Source organism: Gallinula chloropus (genome assembly GCF_964237585.1).
Source record: "Gallinula chloropus genome assembly, chromosome: 1".
NCBI lineage: Eukaryota > Metazoa > Chordata > Aves > Gruiformes > Rallidae > Gallinula > Gallinula chloropus.
The window spans coordinates 188886958-188907579 of NC_140085.1; the positions used below are offsets into that span (position 1 = coordinate 188886958).

General features: G+C 56.9%; 2 protein-coding genes across 2 annotated transcripts; both read right to left on the minus strand.

Moving 5' to 3' along the window:
* Positions 1-1203: 1203 nt before the first annotated feature.
* On the minus strand, positions 1204-5544 carry LOC311202934 (dnaJ homolog subfamily B member 13-like; the record flags this gene model as incomplete). Its single annotated transcript, XM_084277579.1, has 8 exons — positions 5379-5544; positions 4969-5072; positions 4524-4685; positions 3862-4019; positions 2520-2633; positions 2223-2336; positions 2049-2125; positions 1204-1357 (listed from the first exon to the last, which is right to left on the minus strand). Exons 1-8 carry the CDS (start codon positions 5444-5446, stop codon positions 1204-1206), a joined length of 951 nt encoding a protein of 316 aa, XP_084133705.1. The 5' UTR covers positions 5447-5544.
* Positions 5545-6081: 537 nt separating this feature from the next.
* LOC311191200 (proteasomal ATPase-associated factor 1) lies at positions 6082-19283 on the minus strand (the record flags this gene model as incomplete). The annotated part of the gene is made up of 12 exons (XM_084263303.1): positions 6082-6515; positions 7526-7608; positions 8442-8524; positions 9166-9281; positions 10758-10849; positions 12431-12625; positions 14337-14487; positions 15726-15824; positions 16857-16946; positions 17825-17928; positions 19105-19145; positions 19237-19283. 12 exons carry the CDS (start codon positions 19281-19283, stop codon positions 6438-6440), a joined length of 1179 nt encoding a protein of 392 aa, XP_084119429.1. The 3' UTR covers positions 6082-6437.
* Between the last annotated feature and the right edge of the window lie 1339 nt (positions 19284-20622).

Sequence of the window (20622 nt, forward strand, 5' to 3'; positions counted from 1 at the left end):
CTCCAGGTGGGAGGCACCCCCACTGCCCTTAGAAGAGACCAGTCACCTGAAGTGGGCTGTGCAGCCTTGATGCCACAGCGATGGCCACACCCAGCCCACCCCCCAGCCCCCTGCCTCTCTGTGTCCTTGCACAGGGTCTGCTCTGTGTCTGCTCCTGGGACACCCCAATCCTGTGTCAGACCCCCCGCCCCAGCCCTCCACTCTCCCTGTGGAGCACCCTGTCCCCTCCAGCTGCCTTGGGGAGTCCCCCAATTCTCTCCTAACTGCCCTGCCCCGCCAGCCCCAAGTGGGGTTCTAGGGGGTTCCAGGCCTCACACACACCCCTCATCCCTTCAGGTGGGCACCCCAACCTCCATCCCTGCCTCCTGTGGGGGCCGTGGCACCTGCAGCAGACAGCCCCCACCCCTCTCTTCACCCCAAGACTGAGTTGTCACCCCCCGCCGTGTCCATGGACAGGGAGAACCAGGGAGCAGGCACCCCAAAAACCATCGCTGCCTCCTCCCCCCAGGGAGGTGGTTAAGTTGAGCTCAGGGCAGGATGGGGATGGTGGCAGCTGCAGCGCCTTGGCCCTGCTCCAACATGGGGTGGGGAGGGGCCTAAGGCTTTCTACAAGGGGTTTGCCACCCTTGTCCATCCTCTTCCAAAACGCAGCTGCTGCTGGAGTGGAGGAAGATGGGACAGGACATCCTGAGCCCAGACACTCTGGAAGGTTCCTGCTGCTCAGGTCCTGGAGCCTTGTGACATTCCTCACCTATGAGCAGCTGAAATGGGGCCCAATGGCCATGGGCAGGGGGTCCCCTCCTGAGCCCAACGCCTGAGGCCATCGCCACCATCCTGGAGGCACCTCAGGGATCACATCTGCCAGAGCCCAACCGTTGTCATGGCTACAGCGAGGCTTGGAGTAAATCTTTTCCCCTACCCCCCAGTACTCCCCTTGCCACCCCCGCACGCCCAAACCCTCCCTGTCCTCATGCATGAGCTGTGCTGGGAGTACTGCAAGCCCCCCTGCTCCCCCCCTCCCCACAAGAATCCTCCATCACCCTCTGGGTTGCTGCAGGCTGGCACCATGTTGGGAAAACAAGGTGGAGCTGAGAGACGGGAGAAACAGCCTCAAGGATCCCAGGGCTGCACCCAGCTCTGGCCTGTGACAGTGCTGGCTCCAGCACTTTATCGGTGAGAGGGGAAGGGGAAGGACATTGTCCCCTAGGAGAGGAGAGCCCTTTGCAAGAGCAGTTTCTGCTCAGCTGTAAGGTTCTTGGGAAAGCAGATGTTGAAGTAGATGAGGAGGTCGCCCTTGCGCCTGGGGTTGTGGAGCAGCGGCATCCCCTCCCCTGGCACCACCTTGCAGTACTTGGGGCTGCAAAGCAAAGGAAGGGGCTGAGGAGCCACAGGACAATCCTGGCCTGGAGCCCACAGCCACGTGTCACGGCACAGAGCCCCATGCACGCTTCTCAGGGGGTTTCTGGAGGTCACTTTGCTCCTCCAGCTTCAACTGACGGCCCGTCCTCCTCCAGCCTCACAGCCCCACGTCCCGTGCCCTGTGGGCTCTACCACCCAGCCCTCACCTCACTGCCTTTCCCACCTTTTTCCAGGTCAATCCTGAGGTCATGACACTAAGCTGGGAGGAAGTGTTGATCAGCCTTAGGGTAGGGAGGCTCTTCAGAGGGATCTGAACAGGCTGGAGTGCTGCACATGGGACAGAACAACCCCGAGCAGTGCTACAGGCTGGGGGAGACTGTCTGGAGAGCTGTCAGGCAGAGAAGGACCTGGGGGTGGTGGGTGACTGACCATGAGCCAGCAGTGTGCCCGGGTGGCCAGTCAGAAATAGGCAACCAGGCTGGGGAAGGGGCTGGAGGGCAAATCCTCTGAGGAGCGGCTGAGGGAGCTGGAGAAGAGGAGGCTGAGGCTTAAAGGGCTTTTCCAACCCTGTGACTCTGTGAGTCTGTGATTCTTCCCGAGCGCCTGTTCATCTCCTTGGCCACCGAGCTCTGCAGAAAGGCCCCATCTGGCCACCCAGCCCAGCCATCCATCTGCCCAGCAGCACTTACTCCACAATGTCGTTGATGGGGATGTTGAGCAGCCGCCCGTCCAGCGTCTTCACGTCCACCGTGCAGCCGATGAGGGCCTGCAAGGCACAGGAGTGGGACTCAGAGCTGCACCTGCAGCCCCAGAGGGAAAGCAGAGGTTTGGGCTTGGCCCCGTTGCCTCCCTTGGCTCTTTACCTTTCCCAAGGTGATGGTGCTGACATAGGTGAGGTTGTCGTTGACTCTTTGAAACCTCGGGTGGAGTTTCTCTTGGACAACAAAGGTGATGTCAGATGGGATGATGTTTGGGCCCTAAAATTAAGGGGAGAAAAACCCAAACTGAAAAGACACCTGGGGATGGTTTGCTAGAAACCAAATGGTTTTCTATCAGGACCAGGGAATTGTGCTGGGAGCCATGTGACAAAGTGCCCATGGCCTGGAGAGATGGTTGGTCCTGAGGAAACCCGGCCCAGAACTTCCCACCATGACCATTACCTGGTCTCCTTCCTTCTCAAAGGTGATGCGAGTGCCCCGCTTCCACCCCGGCTGCACCTCGATCGTCAGGATTTTCTCTCTCACGGTGCTTGTCTGACCATCTTCATTCATCACCTGGGGGAGATGAGGGGATCAGAAGAGCTGGCTCAGAGAATCACAGACTGGGTTGGCTTGGAAGGGACCTCCAATTCCCCCCCCAGTGCCTCCCTGCCACGGGCAGGGACACCCCCACCAGCACAGCGTGCCCCAGGCCCCATCCAACCTGGCCTTGAACCCTGAGACGCAGCCAGGGGCAGCCCCAGCTTCTCCAGGCACCCTGTGCCAGGGCCTCCCCCCTCCCTGGGAAGGATTTCTGCCCCCCAGCCCATCTCCAGCTGCCCTCTTGCAGCTCAAGGCCATTTCCCTGGGCCCGGCCCTCCCTGCCCTGGGCACCAGCCCCTCTCCAGCTCTCCTTGAGGGATGGGAAGGGGCTGGGAGCTCTCCCCAGAAGCAGCCTTCTCTCCTCCAGGCTCAGCCAGCCCAGCTCTCCCAGCCTGGCTCCAGAGCAGAGGGGCTCAAGCTCTCCCATCATCTCTGGGGCTCCTGGGGACTGGCTCCCACAGCTCCATGTCCTCCTTGTCCTGGGGACCCCCAAACACAGGGGCAGAATCCCCCTTTCCCAGCCCTGCTGGTCCTGCTGCTGGGGATGCAGCACAGGACAGGGGGGGCTTTCTGGGCTGCCAGCGCACAGTGACAGGTCATGGCCAGTTTCTCACCCACTGGTGCCCCCAAGTCCTGCTCCTCAGGGCTGTGACACCCTGAGGGACAGCACGGAGAGGGGGTCACAGCTGCTCTGCTCATCCAGCTGCGTTCAAGCCGGTGCAGAGGAGAGTGAGGGTGGCTCCAACTCCACAGCATGGCAGGGACAAATGGAGTCAGACTGAGCAGGAGACACTCAGGGCTGGAACCAGGAGATGGTGACAGCAGGAAGAGGGATACAGATTGCTGACAGCATGAAGGAGATGCAGCCCCAAGGGAAAATGAGTCTGTGGTTGCCCAGGTAATGCTGTGTCCCCTCTCCAAAATAAGCCCCTTGTTCCCATCAGCTTTTACATCATCCCCTCCTGCTGATTTCCCCATCTCCAGCCAGAGGAGGAGGGTACCAGCTCAGATCCTTCCAGCATCTGTGCTCAGTCTGGTTCAGATTCCTCTCTGTGGCACAGCACAGATGCGGAGTGCCGGGGTCTGCCAAGCCCCCTGAGCAGGACCAGCTCTAAAACCTCAGGTTCTGCCACCAAAACATCCTACAGCCAGAGTCCAGACCCAAATTCCTCCCCCTGCTGAGCTCCCCACCTCCACCCACCCTACGGGAGATCTTAATCTTCTTGGTGCAGCCATGGAAAAGGTCTTCAAGGGAGAGGTAGAGATCCCGCACGATCGGGGGGTCTTGCTTCATCGCTCCTCTTCCTCGCAGCCCTCCGAAGGGCAGGATCAGCTCCGAGCCATCCTTGTCAAAGAACTCTGGGTGAGTGAGCAGAGCAGGGGGTCACCTCACTCTGACCAGAGGTCGGGGAGTCCCCTGGGGTCTCCTTATCACAGAGCACCCCAAGGATGCCAGGCAAACAGGAACCTCTCATCTCCTTCTGCTTGTGACCACATTCCCGCTCCAGCTGAAGTGGTCTTTCCCTAGGAGTGTGTTTATTTTGAATCCCAGGATCTCCTCAGCTGGAAAGGACCCCTAAGGCCCACCAAGTCCAACCCCTGGCTCCACACAGGTCAAGTCAGAGCACCCCAGGATGTGGTTGCCCCTCCTGGCTGCTTGCACATGCTGCTGGTTCAAGGGTAACTTGCTATCAACCAAGACTCCCCCAAACCCCTCTCAGCACGACTGGCCTCCAGTGCCTCATCCCCCAGCCCGGGTGTGCAGCCAGAGTCACCCCTTCCCAGGGGCAGAATGCAGCACTTGCCCCTGTTAAACTTCACAGCCACATGCTCATGTGTTAGGAGAGTGTCACCCCCACCTACCTGCAAAGGGGTTGTCTCCACCAAAGAACTCCCTGAAGACTTTGTCAGGGTTGTTGTGAAACACGTAGCCCACGCTCCAGGGGTTCTCGTCCCCAAGCTCCAAGGGGATGCCACCTTTGAGACCCTCTTCTCCATACTTGTCGTAGATCCCTTTCTTCATGGCTTAGGGAACAAGGAGCAGTCAGCACTGGCCATGGTCTCCCACAGCAGGGGAAGAGCCTGAGATCCAGGCTGTGATCGGGAAGAGGCTGGAGAAGGGCTTCCATCCCTCTCCAAGTGGGATGGCAGCAGGAAGAGCTGCCAGCTGCTGGGGCTCAAGGGCTGATGCCACCTCCATAGGGTGCTAATGACAGGGGGCTTAGACCTCTGGCCGGAGCAGAGGCGTCTCACTGCCAGGCCCACCCCCCCCCCCAGACCCAGGGGCCGGGACTGTCCCCCCACTTACGGTCGCTGAGCACATCATAGGCCTCTGCCAGCTGCCTGAACCTCTCCGGTGCCCAGGGCTCCTTGCATTTGAATGGATGATTCTCTAAGGCCAGTTTCCGATAGCTATGGAGGGGAAAAGAAGGGAAAAGCCAGCCTTGCAGCCAGCCCGCCCTGGGGGGGCGGGGACGCGGGGACGCGGGAGGGGACGCAGGGGCAGGACACCCCCAGCCCCGGCTGCTCCCTCCCTCCTTCTCCCAGGATTTGTGGCCCTGCCGCTTCTCCCAGGCCCCTCCCTCCTCCCCACCTCCCACTTCAGGGCCCTGCTGCGGAGACACACGGGGCTTCCCCCATCCCCAACACCCCGTCCCGCACCCCCCCAGCGCCGGCCGGCCGTGGGGCTCCCATCTCCGCCAGGCCGCAGCCCCTCACGCCTTCTTGATGTCGGCGTCCGCGGCCCCCCGCTCCAGGCCCAGCACGGCGTAGTAGTTCTGCCCCATGGCGTCCCGTTGCCATGGAGCCCGGCGCTTCCGGGCCGCGCAGGGCAGCACGGCAGGGGCAGTTCTGCCCTCCCGCCCCGGGCCCCGCCTCGCCCGCGGGTTCCTTCTATTTCCTTTTAAAAACACTTTGGCTTTTTAAAATGAGTTTTCTTGGAGCTCCTGGAGAGAGTCCAGAGGAGGGAGGCACACGGAGAGGATGAAAGGCCTGGAGCATCTCCCCTCGAGGAAAGGCTGAGTGAGCTGGGGCTGTTCAGCCTGGAGAGAAGCAGCCTGAGAGGGGATCTGATCAATGGGTATCAATATCTGAAGGGTGGGACACAGGGGGACATGGCCAGCCTCTTCTCATTGTCTGTGGGGACAGGACAAGGGGCGATGGCCTCAAGTTGGAGCACAGGGAGTTCCACACCAATCTGGGGAAGAGCTTCTTCCCAGTGAGGGTGAGGGAGCCCTGGGACAGGCTGCCCAGGGGGGTGCGGAGTCTCCTTCTCTGGAGATATTCCAGCCCCGTCTGGACACCGACCTGTGCGACCTGTCCTAGGGAGCTGCTTTGGCAGGGGGGGTGGACCCGATGGGCTCTGGAGGTCCCTTCCAACCCCTGCAGTTCTGTGAGTCTGTGAAAATATATTTCCCACATGGTGTTGTATTGCTTTATTTCAGGCCATTCTGCCATAAGGTCACCCCCACATCCAATATATTTTAGTAGTTTGCACACACGCCCCACGCCCCATGCCAGCAGTGAGAAGATGTGTGGCAGCACAAGACCCTCCCTGACACCTCAGAGCCCCTCTCTCCAAATTTAAAAAAATAAAATCCAAAGTTGTCCCACAGTAAGAAACATCCCCAAAACCAGCTGTACAGAGCCCGCTCATCCCAACAGCCTCAGAAGATTCCACAGGCCTCAGAAGCTTCTACACACGCACCTCAAACATACCACCCCAGAAAATAAGCTTGGAAGAGTTACTTTGGTGCAACTCCACACTGATCCAGGCAACTAAAGGTCAGAAAGTTGGTATCTCCTCACTATGCCATCTCTGCAGCACGTGTAAATTTGCTTCTCCCAAGCAGCTACCTGAAAAAGAGGGAGGGGAAAGTGAGTGGGATTTAAGGAGAGTTGCTGCTCAAGTGACAGCTAACAGCCTGTTTCTGGCATTGATTCCCTCAAACAGAGGTTCTTCTGTTAAATGCAAAAAGGGGTTGAGACACCAAGGACTGGTGTGGGTCAGATCTCAGCCTCCACAGGAGTGGTACTTAGAAGGGGGAAAACCGGCTGGCAGAGCTGGAGTGGGTTGGGGAGACCTTCTCAGCACCTACAGCTACCTGACAGGAGGCTGCAGAGAGGTGGGCGATGGTCTCTTCAGCCAGGGGACAAGGGGAAATGGGCTCAAGCTGCACCAGGGCAGGGTCAGCTCAGATGGGAGGGAAATGTTCTTCCCTGGCAGAGTTGTGGGGCTGTGGAACAGGCTGCCCAGGGAGGGGGCTGAGTCCCCACCCCTGGCTGTGTTTAACAGATGGGGAGATGAGGGACTGAGAGATCTGGGTCAGCACAGGACAGGACTCCCTGAGCTTAAAGGACTTTTCCAACCTGGTGATTCTGTGGGTTAAAACCAAAAGCACATTTCCACTGGCACCACCAAGCTGAGAGCTGAGGGAACCCATGTCACACTCCCAAGGGCAGCGGAGTGTCTGGAAACACAGGAGCCAGAGGCCTGCTTTTGGGTCCCGAGTCACCAGGGGGCAAGAGAAGAGGCAGCAGTGCCCAGCCAGCTGTTGCTTCTACCCCCAAGGATCCTCCAAGCAATTAATTCACAGCTCAGTTAATTCTGCCAGAGCTGCTCCAACAACCAAGCTACTCTGCTGCTTTGGTATCGCTCCTGCATGATGCAGATAAGAGGCCAGAGGGTTTGTTTATGCCAAATATTTAGATTATTTGGGGGAGGGGGGGAAACCAGCTTAAAAGGCAACTGTGTGAAGGAACCTGAGGTGCAGGCTGCCAAGTCCTGAGATAAGGGCAGCTGCCTGCTACCTGGCATCAAGCTTCCCTACACCCCTTACCTGGGGTGATAAGACAGCATCCCTCACCTTGTACACAGGGTCACAGTCCGCTTCTGTGAGATCCAGGATGTAATCGAGGTCTTGCTGAATGATGAAGCAGGTTCCATCGCCTGGCCAGAGGAAGGAAAACAGGGCGATTAGTGAAGTGAGCCACGCTCTTAATTACAGACAGCTCCAGTGGGCCCAGTGAAAAGGCCTGGGCACAGAATCCTGAGGTTGGAAAAGACCTTTAAGCTCATCAAGTCCAACGCAGTCCCCTTCCTGGGCAGCCTGTTCCACAGCCCCACAACTCTGCCAGGAAAGAACTTTTCCCTCCCATCTGAGCTGACCCTGCCCTGGCGCAGCTTGAGCCCATTTCCCTTTGTTCCATCTCCTGTCCCCCGGCTGAAGAGACCATCGCCCACCTCTCTGCACCCTCCTGGCAGGTCAGTGGAGGTGCTGAGAAGGTCTCCCCTCAGCCTCCTCTTCTCCAGACTCAACACCCCCAGCTCCCTCAGCCACTCCTCAGAGGATTTGCCCTCCAGCCCCTTCCACAGCCTGGCTGCCCTTCTCTGGACTCGCTCCAGGACCTCCATGTCCTTCTTATGGTGAAGAGCCCAGAACTGGACTCAGCACTGGAGGAGCAGCCTCACCAATGCCCAGTACAGGGTCACTGATCACAGGGTACAGAGGGAAACATGCTGTGAAGATGTCAGAGAGATGAGAAAAGGCTCTAGCAGCCGAGAGGCGCCCTCAGACCCTATTCTGGAGGAACACAGGGAAGGTGAGGAACGGAACTCACGATGCCAACAGCAGCCACGTAACACAGCTACATCCCCTCACTCATTGCCAGGGACACACTGCCCACACAGACTGTGCTTATATGTAAAAGGGTAACGAAGAGCACAAAGCTCCTCAATTTGCTTCTACAATTTCTACTGGAAGAGGGGAACACTTGAGGTACCTTGGCTGGCGATAAATCCGTCTCGGTATGGGAGCAGCGAAAGCACTGGTGCTCCTGATCTATGGATCACCTGGATTGGAGCACTAGAAGGAGGAGAAGAAACAAGGAAGGTGGTTACAGGCTGTAGTCAGGAGCCCACCCCAATGCGTGAATACGAGCTCAGGGTTAGAAGATAACAGGAGGAACATCTGCAGGACGTGGGGGTGTGATCAGTGATCACCCAGGAGTGTCTGGGAACTGAGCCCAGGGAACACCACTTGTGACCGGCCACCAACTGGATTTAACTCCATTCACCACAACTCTTTGGGCCCGGGGATCCAGCTCTTTTTCTTACCCAGTGAAGCGTAAGCCCACCCAAGCCCTGAGTAGCCAGGTTCTCCAGGAGAATGCCCTAACAAACAGCATCAATGGCTTTACTGAAGTCCAGGTAGACAACATCCACACCTTGCCCTCTTGAACAGGCTGCCCAGAGAGGTGGTGGGTGCCCCGTCCCTGGGGGTGTTCAAGGCCAGGATGGTCTGGGGCCTTGGGCAACCTTGTGTAGATCCAGGCCTGGAGGTTGGTGGCCCTGCCTGTGGCGAGGGGGTGGGAACTCTATGATCCTTGGGGTCCCTTCCAACCCAGACCAGTCTATGATTATATGATCCTTTTACTGAGCAGGTCGCCTTCCAGTAGGAGATCATGTTGGTTGTTCAATAACTCCCAGCTCCTGGCACACACTCACTTAATATTTCTCACATCCAGCTGATAGATGTTCCCATCCTGAGTCCCTGCTAGGATGTAGGTACTAGAGAGGAACGTGCAGCAGTTGAACGCATCGGATCCGATGAAGAGGAACACCTGAGGACACAGGAACAAATGCAAGGGTCAGACACTGACAGATGAGGCCACGGGACACCCAGAAGTTCCAGGAGCCACAGCACAAACTGGCAAACCCAGAGCCAGGTGAGTAACCCCTCAGCCCTGCTCCAAGATGGGCAGGAGAACAGGTCTCCAGAATCAGTCTCGCCAAGTCAGCAGACACGGCGCAGTCAGGAAATGCTCCTGGATCCTGGGGTTGGACTCGATGATCCTGTGTCCCTAGACTGGGCACTAGTGAGGCTGCACCTCGAGTGCTGGGTCCAGTTCTGGGCTCCTCACCGTAAGAAGGACGTCGAGGTCCTGAAATGTGTCCAGAGAAGGGCAACCAGGCTGGGGAAGGGGCTAGAGGGCAACGCACAGGATCACAGAATGGTCTGGGTTGGAAGGGACCCCAAGTTCCCACCCCCCTGCCACAGGCAAATTCAGGGTTCAACTCCCAAGATCAAAAATTCATTTAATATAAAGGCCTCTCATCAAGGACGTATCAGATATTAAACTGATAAGAAGAGACACTACACTCTTAGCCAAAAGGCCGAGATTTGATCCTGCGTGGAGTGGCTGAGGGAGCTGGGGGTGTTCAGCTTGGAGGAGGCTGAGGGGAGACCTCCTCACGTCATGATCCGTCGCGTCACCGTGTTGAACTCCATCCCACTGGCCTCTCCCCATCGATCCAAGCTGCCCAGGTCCCTCTGGAGGGCATTCCCACCCTCTGCCAGATCCACACTTCCCCCTAACTTGGTGTCATCTGCAAACTTACTGAAGGAGCACACAATTCCCTCCTCCAAATCATCAATGAAGATATTAAAGAGGGTGGGTTGGAGGACCAACCCCTGAGGAACACCACTTGTGACTCCATTCACCACCATCTTCCCTCTCCAAAAGGAGAGCAATGGACTGCTGACCACCTGAGGTTCCCTTCACACCGTGGTTAAAACACCAGGCAGAACCAAGAGCAGCTTTCCACTCTGGATGCAGGAGGCAGCCTGTGGTTCCTGCACTCACAATGACATCTACTGGCCAGTGTTTAAAGAGCCTTTCATTTAACCCAGTACCTGGGTTAAATTCCAGAGCCAATTCTTAATCCTTAACCTCCCCGCTCTCAAATAAATCTGGCACAGTAGGAAGTACTTTGTGGTACTGGGGTTTCATTTAGAGCGTATCTGGGGAGCACACAAGCCCAAAGGCAGGTGGATCAGCTCCCCACCACCACCTGGCCTGGCTCTGTCCCGTTGTGTGGCCTGGGGGGGACCTCACCAGGGGAAAGGAACAGGATTAACACTAACCACCTCACTGATCTGGGTTGTTTTGAACCTGGTTTCATTCCTCTGCCCAGTGCTCTGCACAGCCACACAACCCACAGCTTCCAACCCAAGGAAACAGAAGCCAAAGGCCTGATGCCTCTGAGCGGATTTTCTAGCACCTTCCCCAGGGAAACACCTCTGAGAGTCCCCTTACCGGCTGCCTGCTCTGCAGTCCCACTCCTTGAAGCTTCTTATCTTCTCGAGCCAGCAGCAGGACTTTCCCTTCTGTCCCAACCTCACGGTCACCTGACAAAGACATCAGTTCACTCCAGCGGGGGACGGAATGAGCCTTGGTGATACCCAAACCCGACAGCTGAACCCGTAATGGTGTTAACTCTGTACCCTGAGTCTCACAGTTTTGGGTGGCTGGGTTCCCATGGAGAAGGGGGGCTGCAAAAAAGCAGCCAGAAGCTCTCTGCAGGCCCCACAGAGCAAACACCAGATGGCTCAAGGCCGGAGTCGTTGCTGACCAAGGCTGAGCCCATCAGCGATGGTCACAGCACCTCTGGGAACCACAGTGAGGAGAAACAAACCCTCAAGCAGCTGCTTTGTGCCCCCAGAGAAGGGAGTGAAGATGTGAGGAGCTGTGCAGCTACCAAGGGCAGGGAAGGGTGGAGGAGGCACCCCAGGTGCCGGAGAGAAAGATGCCCCTGCAGCCCCTGGAGAAACCCATGGTGGAGTGGGTGTCCCCCCACAGCCCATGGATGATGACAGGGAGCAGAGATCCCATCTACAGCCCATGGACGATCCCGTGCTGGAGCAGGTGGGAACACCTGAAGGGCGCTGTGACCCCGTAGGAATCCCAGGTGTGAGCAAGCTCCTGGCAGTGAAACCTGGAGCCTGTGGACAGACAGACCCACACCGAAGCAGGTCTGCTGGGCGGGGGGGAGGGAAGCTTGTGACCCTGTAGGGGACCAGGCTGGAGCAGTCTGGGCCTGAAGGTCGGCTCCCCATGGAAGGACCCACGCTGAGGCACTTGGTGAGGAGCTCAAGCCCCACAGGAAAGGATTCATGTTGGGAGAAGTTCCTGGAGGACTGTCTGCTGTGGGTGGGACCCCACAGTGCAGCAGGGGGAGGGGGTGAGGAATGCCCCCATCCCTCCCTCCCCAGCTAAGAAGGAAGGAAAACAGCTCGTGAGAAACTGACCCAAATCCCCATTCCCCCAGTCCCTGACCCTCCCCGTGCCACAATCTGGGGAAGAAGGGAGCGAAATCCTGGCTAAAGCTCAGTCTGCTGACAAGGGAGGGGTGGGGGGAGGGGCTTTAAGATCTGGCCACACTTCTCATCACCCGACTCTGGTGTCACTGGGGGTGCAGGGCAGTGCCATCAATTAGAGTCTCTCTCCTTTATTCCCTGTTGAGTCTGTTCTGCCCGTGACGCTGATTGTGGAATGATCTCTCCCTGCCCTTATCTCCACTCCTGAGCCCCTCAATATCTATTTTCCCCCTGTCCAGCTGAGAAGGGCACTGACAGAGCAGCTTTGGTGGGTGTCTGGCCTCCAGCCAGAGCCACACCACCACAAGGAAAGAGCCATGTGTCTCCAGTTCACTCCACATAAAGCTTTTCCTTTATAATACTCAAATTCCCTGGCTGTGTAACAGTAACTGAGACACCCCAGGAGCAATTAGAGAGACTCAATCGGTCTTAACCTGCTTGATAACCCTCAACTCCTCCACAGGACCAGAGTGCTCTGGTCTGGTCACCCAGGGTCCCTTCCCCAGATAGGAGGGGCACAGAAGCAAGCCCCACACTCAGCATTATTGGTGACAAACCTAAGCAGTTTGGGCTAGGAGAAGAAATACGAATTTTTAAGAGCAAGATCCTTACTAGGAGCTTTTTCAGGTGAGCCCAGGTTGAGGGAGCTGTCAGCAGCACCCACAGCGATGCCGTTGACAGGAGAGCCACAGTCAGCGATGACACCCAGGCAGGAGGATTTCCCGCAGTCCCAGAGAAGCACGGTGCCATCCCTAGAGCAGGAGAGGACATTTCTTCCCCGATCCACAATGGCAGTGTCCAAAATACCTGTGTCAAGGCAAAGGCCACAGTCAGACAGACAGCATGGAAGACAGACAGACGCCGCAGCTCATTGCCCAAGGTGAACTGCGCTACAAGCCCCAAAGTGCTGATCCCAGACTGCCACCGGTCACACACAGCCAAACTGGCTGAGCTGGAACAAGTCTGGAACGAGGTGTACGGGGAAGGCAACAGCCCCCAGCAAAGCAAAGCATATGGAGCAGGAGCCATCACCTGGCACAAAGGCAGATTATCACCAGTATCGTGGAAGAACTTTTCATGGTCAGGGTGCCGGAGCCCTGGGACAGGCTGCTCGGGGGGTGTGGAGTCTCCTTCTCTGGAGATATTCCAGCCCCGGCTGGACACCGACCTGTGTGACCTGTCCTAGGGAGCTGCTTTGGCAGGGGGGTTGGACCCAATGGGCTCTGGAGGTGCCTTCCAACCCCTATGCTTCTGTGACTTCATGAATCACCAGTAAAATAATTGGCAACACCTTGCCTCAGACTGAGCTGATACCACAGCTGAGTTTCCAGCTCCAAAATCAGCCTCTAACTTGGACAGAAGTCCAAGCCCAGCCCAACTCTGGATCATGCTAAGGCTTGTGTGGGGCAAGAAGCATCCACATCATCCAGCTACAGCAACATCAGAAGCACAGTTCATTCCAGTTGCTAACATCCCCAAAAGAGTTAACCATGGGGATGTTGAGTCTGGATCTGAAAAATGATGGTTAGAGGATTTAATTGATGCTTTGCAAATCATCTGAGGAGCAGCTGAGGGAGCTGGGGGTGTTGAGCCTGGGGAACAGGAGGCTGAGGGGAGACCTTCTCAGTGCCTCCACTGACCTGCCAGGAGGGTGCAGAGAGGTGGGTGATGGTCTCTTCAGCCAGGGGACAGGAGATGGGACAAAGAGAAATTGGCTCAAGCTGCACCAGGGCAGGGTCAGCTCAGATGGGAGGGAAAAGTTCTTCCCTGGAAGAGTTGTGGGGCTGTGGAACAGGCTGCCCAGGGAGGGGGCTGAGTCCCCACCCCTGGGGGTGTTTTAAAAAAAGGGTAGATGAGGTACTTAGGGTTATGGTTGTGCTTAGGATGGGAATGGTTGGACTTGATGATCTTAAGGTCTTTTCCAGCCTTGTGATTCTATCAAGCTCCCAGAACTCAAATAGAAATATCTGTAGTGACTGCACTAGATGAAACTCTTCCTGTCATCGCCCTGTAGAGAGTGGCCTTCAGCCTCACCCTAGAGCTGTTTATCCCAGAATCTCCTGACTTGGAAGGGACCCATATGGATCACCGAGTCCAACTCCTGGCTCCACACAGCTCCAGCCAGGTTTATCCTCAGAACCGGCACATCTTTTAAACGCATTTCAGATTTCTGAGGGGGCAGAAGCCAAAGCCCACAGCCCTGGCCACGTGCCACTCAAAATCTACCTCTGGCTGGGCTTCTGTAGCCAAGTCCCAGCTTTTATTGACCCTTGGTTAGCCCTGCAGCCAGGGCATCTTCACATGGTGACATCCTGAGACTTGGAGGAGTCAAAGTATTTCCCCAAAATCCAAAGGAGAAAAAGGAAAAAGGGGTTGTCTTATCTTGCCTTACAAGGGAGGCTTCTCCCCTCCTGGGCAGCCTGTTCCAGTAGGCTGGTGACTGACCGTTACCCCTCAGGCACAAAACAGTTATACACATGGCAGATGAAGCAGTATTTAAAGCCTGAGCACTCTGTACCTCCTTTGTGACCTTTAAATGTTACTACGCAGCTGGCATCTTCTGCTGACCAGATCTTTAGCTGGGCATCCATTCCTCCACTCAGAACCACCAGGCCCGATGGAAAAAACCTGCAACAATTCACATCATACACATGGCCTTCCAACAGTCTCTGGAAAACAAAGAACTACGTGCTAGTTCCATTGTTATCACCCTTACACAGAGCGACTCTTGAGCTGTGACACTGGAGAAGAGGGGATTGTCCCTCTCTGCTCTGCCCTCGGGAGGCCCCAGCTGGAGTCCTGTGTCCAGAGCTGGGGCCCCAACACAAGAAAGATGTGGGACTGTTGGAGAGGGGTCAGAGGAGGCCACAAAGATGATTAGAGGGCTGGAGCACCTCCCCTACGGAGAAAGGCTTAAGGAGCTGGGGGCACCTCACTGCAGCCTTCCCTTCCCTAAAGGGAGCAGATAAACAGGAGGGGAAATGGCTTATTAAAAGGGTAATTAATGGCAGGACAAGTGGGATGGATTAAAGCTAACAGAGGGGAGGTTTAAATTAGATATTAGGGGGAAGTTCTTTCCAGAAAGAGTGGTGAGGGGCTGGAACGGGCTGCCCAGAGAGGGGGTGGGTGCCCTGTACCTGGGGGTGTTCAAGGCCAGGTTGGATGGGGCCCTGGGCACCCTTGTGTAGCTCCAGGCCTGGAGGTTGGTGGCCCTGCCTGTGGCAGGGCGGTTGGAACTCTGTGATCCTTGGGGTCCCTTCCAACCCAGATCAGTCTGGGATTCTAAAACTTGGTGTTCACACGTGGGCAGTGGATTAAGCTCAAATCCTCTGGGTCTGGGTTCTTGCAAGGGAACTCATCTCAATTTGAGGCAGGCACAGAGCTGGCAGGTCCACTTTGTGCCTCCCTCCACTGCTGGAGTCGCTAATTACACAGCAAAGGATGCTACATTTGGTTCTAAGAACGGGTGAAATGTCTTTATCCATTGCTAAACAAGCAGCTGACAGGTCAAGCTGCACAAGAACCACAGTAACCGGTGTTTCTAGCCACGACCCAGTTAATTCATCACAGGCAGGAGTCTTTTTCCTCACCTCTTCTCTACTGCAGAAGCCAATTCAGGGCTTGCAGCACACAGGTTAGGAGCTGTCATTCCTAACCACCCTTTCTCGTTTTCAACCTGGGATTTCCCTCTGGATTGCCAGCCATCATTTCCCTTGGGAGCAGTCAGGCTTTCCAAGAGATTGAACTTCAAACCTCCCAGGTGGATAATTTCAATTAGCTCTGCAACCAAAAGTCAGGTTCCCACCTTCCCTAGGCCACAGTGTATGGGTAGCCTGACTGAATTCATGGTCAAAGGACTTTGTTAAGGTCACAGCCAACACACAACATCAAAGCTAGATGCTCTTACTCTTATTTCTCCATTTGCAGCCTGCCAGATTTTCATGGTCCCATCTGTGCTGGTTGACACGCCGAGCCCACCGCCGCTGGAAATATCAAGACAGGTAACCTGCAGGAGGGTGGAAACACCAAACATTAGCTTTGTGTCACCTCCTACATAGGGTTTTCTGCTCCAGAGCCTAATTCCTTGCTGGGGGAGACCTGCTAAGCACATCCCCGGGTGCTACTGTCACCCCCAGACATACACTGCTGGGGGGATTTAAAGCACCGCGCAGAGTTTCCATCACCACGGCTTCACAGTTCCAGCCTGGTAACGCTCTTCTAACACTTAACACCCTTACACAAGGACAAGAATCATCGAATCACAGACTGGTCTGGGTTGGAAGGGACCCCAAGAAACTTCCAACTTGAAGCCATCACCCCCTGTCCTGTCCCCACAGACACTGAGAAGAGGCTGGCCATGTCCCCCTGTGTCCCACCCTTCAGATATTGATAACCATTGATCAGATCCCCTCTCAGGCTGCTTCTCTCCAGGCTGAACAGCCCCAGCTCACTCAGCCTTTCCTCACAGGGGAGATGCTCCAGGCCTTTCATCATCTCCGTGTCCCTCCTCTGGACTCTCTCCAGGAGATCCCTGTCCCTTTTATACCAGGGAGCCCAGAACTGAACACAACACTCCAAGTGTGACCTGACCGGGGCAGAGCAGAGGGGGATGATCCCCTCCTTTGACCTGCTGGCCACGCTCCTCTTCATGCACCCCAGGATCCCATTGGCCTCCTTGGGCACACTGCTGGCTCATGGCCACCCTGTCACCCACCAGGACCTCCAAGTCCTTCTCTGAAGAGCTCCTCTCCAGCAGCTCACCCCCAGCCTGTACAATTCTTTCCCAAGTGCAAGACTCTCCACTTGCTTTTATCAAACCTCACCTGGTTTCTCCCTGCCCAGCTCTCCAGCTTTCCCAATCACAAGCAACTTCCCCAAGTTTCTCTGATCCTATAACATTTAATGACCCAGTTCAAATATGAAGTCACACTGCTGGTCAACCCTCAGACCAAGCATGCAACACGCCTGAGACACGCTGCGAAAGCTCGGGGTCAGTCCCATGTGTTTCCCCCCCACCTCATTTCACAAGGTTACTTACACTTTTCTGATGAATCCTGGAAAAAGTTGTGTAAGGAGCCAGAAACTTTGTGGATGCATTTTCATGTGGACAAGAAATGAGAATGCTTTTCTAGAGGAGGGAAGAAAAGGGAAGAAGAAGAGTTAGAAGGGCCGTCAGGCTGTCGAGGTGGAACTGTGGTTTGGACCTGGCTGTGGTCTCTCAAGAGCCTGAGGAGGGATGAAGCAGAGTGTTGGGCTTGCTTCGTTCTACTGCTGCAAGACACAAAGCCTGGGGTGGGAAGTGATGGCCATTATGGCCACAGGAGTTGGCTGGGCCTGTGTAGAGCCAGGAGTTGAACTCTATGATCCATGTGGGTCCCTTCTAAGTCAGGAGATGCTAAGATTATGGGACACACGACCCCAGCATGATCACAAAATCCCAGGGGTTGGAAGGAACCTCAGGAGATCATCAGGTCCAACCCCCTGCCAAAGCAGCTCCCTAGGACAGGGCGCACAGGTCGGCATCCAGACAGGGCTGGAATATCTCCAGAGAAGGAGACTCCACACCCCCCTGGGCAGCCTGTCCCAGGGCTCCCTCACCCTCACCAGGAAAAGTTCTTCCATGAGAAGATACTGGTGATCTCCTGCTCCATATACTTTGTTTTGCTGGGAGCTGTTGCCTTCCCTGTACACCTCGTTCCAGACCTGTTCCACCTCACCAGTTTGGCTGTGTGTGACCAGTGGCAGTCTGGGAACAGCAGCTTGGGGCTTGTAGTTGAGTTCACCTTGGGAACTCAAGATGGGTCTTGAATACCTCCAGAGAGGGAGACTCATGAGCGGATGCTACGGACCAGCTTCAGGACCCAGCACAGGCGAGGTGCCAAGGACAGCTGGATAATCCATGCAGGGAACTGGGAAACAGCTTTAGGCTCTTATTTTGGCTGGTATAACAGTACCACCCCTTCACACACAGAAGGCAGTTACCGATCCCCCAGCCCACCCCAGCACCTCGGTGACTTCCCCAACCACGAAGCCCTCGGAAGCAGCGATGTCAGGGACGCCCTCAGTGCTGAGCCCACGGCGGGTCAAGCTGCCGTACAGGGTGGGCTTCCCTGTGGGGAGAACAGCCATCAGCTCAGCCACCTCTCAACCCCACCCCCTCCCCAGCTTATCTTCCCCTCAGCCCGCCCCAAACCACAGGGCACCCCTCCCAACCACCCTCAACCCTCCCTGAGACACAGGAAACACTCCCAACCGCCCTCACTCCTTACACAGCCCCCCAACTGCCCTCACCTCTCCTAACCCACAGCACCCCTCCACCCCCTTAAGCCCCAGACTTGAGGTATTTAAAAGGGGTGTAGATGAAGAGCTTAAGGACATGATCTAGAGGTGGACCAGGCCCTGATTGGACTCGGTGAACTCAAGGGTCTCTTCTAACCCAGGGGATTCTAGGATCCTGTAAATGCTATTAGTTTCAACCTCAGGTTTAGCACTGTAAAAGTGAGTAAGATCTTGATTAACCTGACAAACACAAGGAAAAGTTACGGATTCAGCTGGACCTGAAAGGAATTTTGCTGCAATTCTTTACACCAACCCAGCCTGGCGCATTTTCATATAATTTAGCCCTTAGAGACAGATTTTAGAACAAAACATGAGCACAGAGTTGAAAACTATTCACTTGCCCTGTTTATACTAGATAAAAACCTAATTAATTTCTTGAGTACTGCATCCAGCTCTGGAGTCCCCAACGTAAGCAGCACATGGGACTGGTGGAACAAGCCCAGAGGAGGCCACAGAAATGCTCAGAGGGCTGAAGCACCTCTGCTGTGAAGCCAGGCTGGGAGAGGTGGTCTGGGTCAGCCTGGGGAAGAGAAGGCTCTGGGGAGATCTTACAGCACCTTCCAGTCCCTGAAGGGGCTACAGGAAAGCTGGGAAGGGACTTTTCAGAAGGGCAGGGAGACACAGAACGAGGGGGGATGGGTTTAAACCGGAAGGGGGGAGATTTAGATTGGATAATGGGAAGAAATTCTTCCCTCTGAGGGTGGTGAGGCCCTGGCACAGGGTGCCCAGGGAAGTGGTGGCTGCCCCCTCCCTGGAGGTGTCCAAGGCTGGGTTGGATGGGGCCTTGAGCAGCTGGGGCTGGTGAGAGGTGTCCCTGCCCATGGCAGGGGGCGGGACTCAACCATCTCTGCGGTCCCTGACAGCACTGCCCGTGCTGTGTCCCCGTGTGCCTCCTCTCGCCCCAGCCTGCCACCCCCTGAGCCCCCCCACACCGCCTCAGCACTCACCAGGGCTGCGGCAGCTCAGCCAGGCCTCACCCTCGTCCCTCCTGCGGAGAGGAAGAGCGGCTGTGAGCGGAGCCGGAGGAAAGAGAGCAGAGAAGGGAGCGGGGGGAAGGGGACCGCGAGGGCGGCGCCCACCTCAGCGCCCGGCTCCAGTCGCTCTGCACCCGGAGCGCCGCCGCCATCCCAGCGCGGCCGACGCCGCCTCTGCCGCCTCCGGCCTGCGCGCCGCCCACCGCCAAGCGCAAAGGGAAAGACGCCGCCAGTGAGCGGGCGCTTCCGCGGTCGCGCCCCGCCCCGTCACCGGGCTTAAAGGGGCCGCGCTGCGCCGCTGGGTAGGCACGGGGAGGGGTATGGGCGGGCCAAGGAGGGGGAGGGGTATGGGGGGGCCGTGGGGGGCGGTGCTGGACCCCCGCGGGAGTGGCATAGAAAGTGCACGGCACGTGCCTGGGCGAAAGGGCAGGTGGGGGGTGAGGAGGGTGCTGAGCACCCACGGGTGGGGTGTTGGGCACCCGGAAATTTGTGTAGGGGGCACAGGGGCAGGGGAGACAGGCACACCTAGATTTGGGAGGTTGCTGGGCACCCGTGGGTGGGAGTAGGGGAGATAGGCACCCGTGGGTTTGGGAAGGTTCTGGGCCCCCATGAGTGGGCGGTAGGGTGCATGGGGTGTGAGGGGTGCTGAGCTCCTCCTGGGGTTGCATGAGGACACCCACAGGGGCAGGGCGGGAGGGTGCCCCCAAAAAAGGGGGAGGTAGCACCCCAAACCCTGCTTCCTTGCTCCAGCCTGGCTCAGCGATGGCGAGACCCGGGCACGCCAGGAACCCTCCATCGTTGGAGAAGGCTGAGGAGGAGGAGGAGGACCCAGTGGACGCCATGATCTCACGCACGGGCTGCGCCGCGCAGCACCGGGAGCTGCAGGACCGCATGGCGGCGCGGCAGGACTGGCGCCATTGCCAGCCCCAGGTCCGTGCTTTCGGCGAGTGCATGGCACGCCGGCAGCGTGACACCCAGCCCCGTGGAGCAGCACCTGGCTCACACCAAGCCCACCCTGCTTCACCACCTGGGAACTGAAATCACTGGGGACCTTTGGTGCTGGTGCTGTCACCCAGCCCACCCCCAGTGGCCCAGGTGTGGGGGGCAGCCACACCCCCCTGACCCCGATTTTCTGGCAGCAGCACTGGGGAATTAAATCTGTTGGTGGCCAAAGGGCTCCTTTCTGTCTGTGCCACCAGGGGGAGGGGATGCTTCTGGGGACAGATGGGTGTTTCCGGTCCAAAATAGCCCAAACTGGGAGCGCTTGGGGTACCCAAGCTGAGGCTCGGCTCTGCAACAGCCCTACCACGGATTTCTACTCTGTGTCCTTCCCTGTGCTGTCCCAAAGCTTTTCCAGCAATGGTCACAGACTGCTCAGGGCTGGGAGGGACCTCAAAGATCATTGAGTCCCACCCCCTGCCATGGGCAGGGACACCTCTCACCAGCTCTCTACCACGTCCTCTCCCAGCCTGGATTGACAGTGAGGATTTC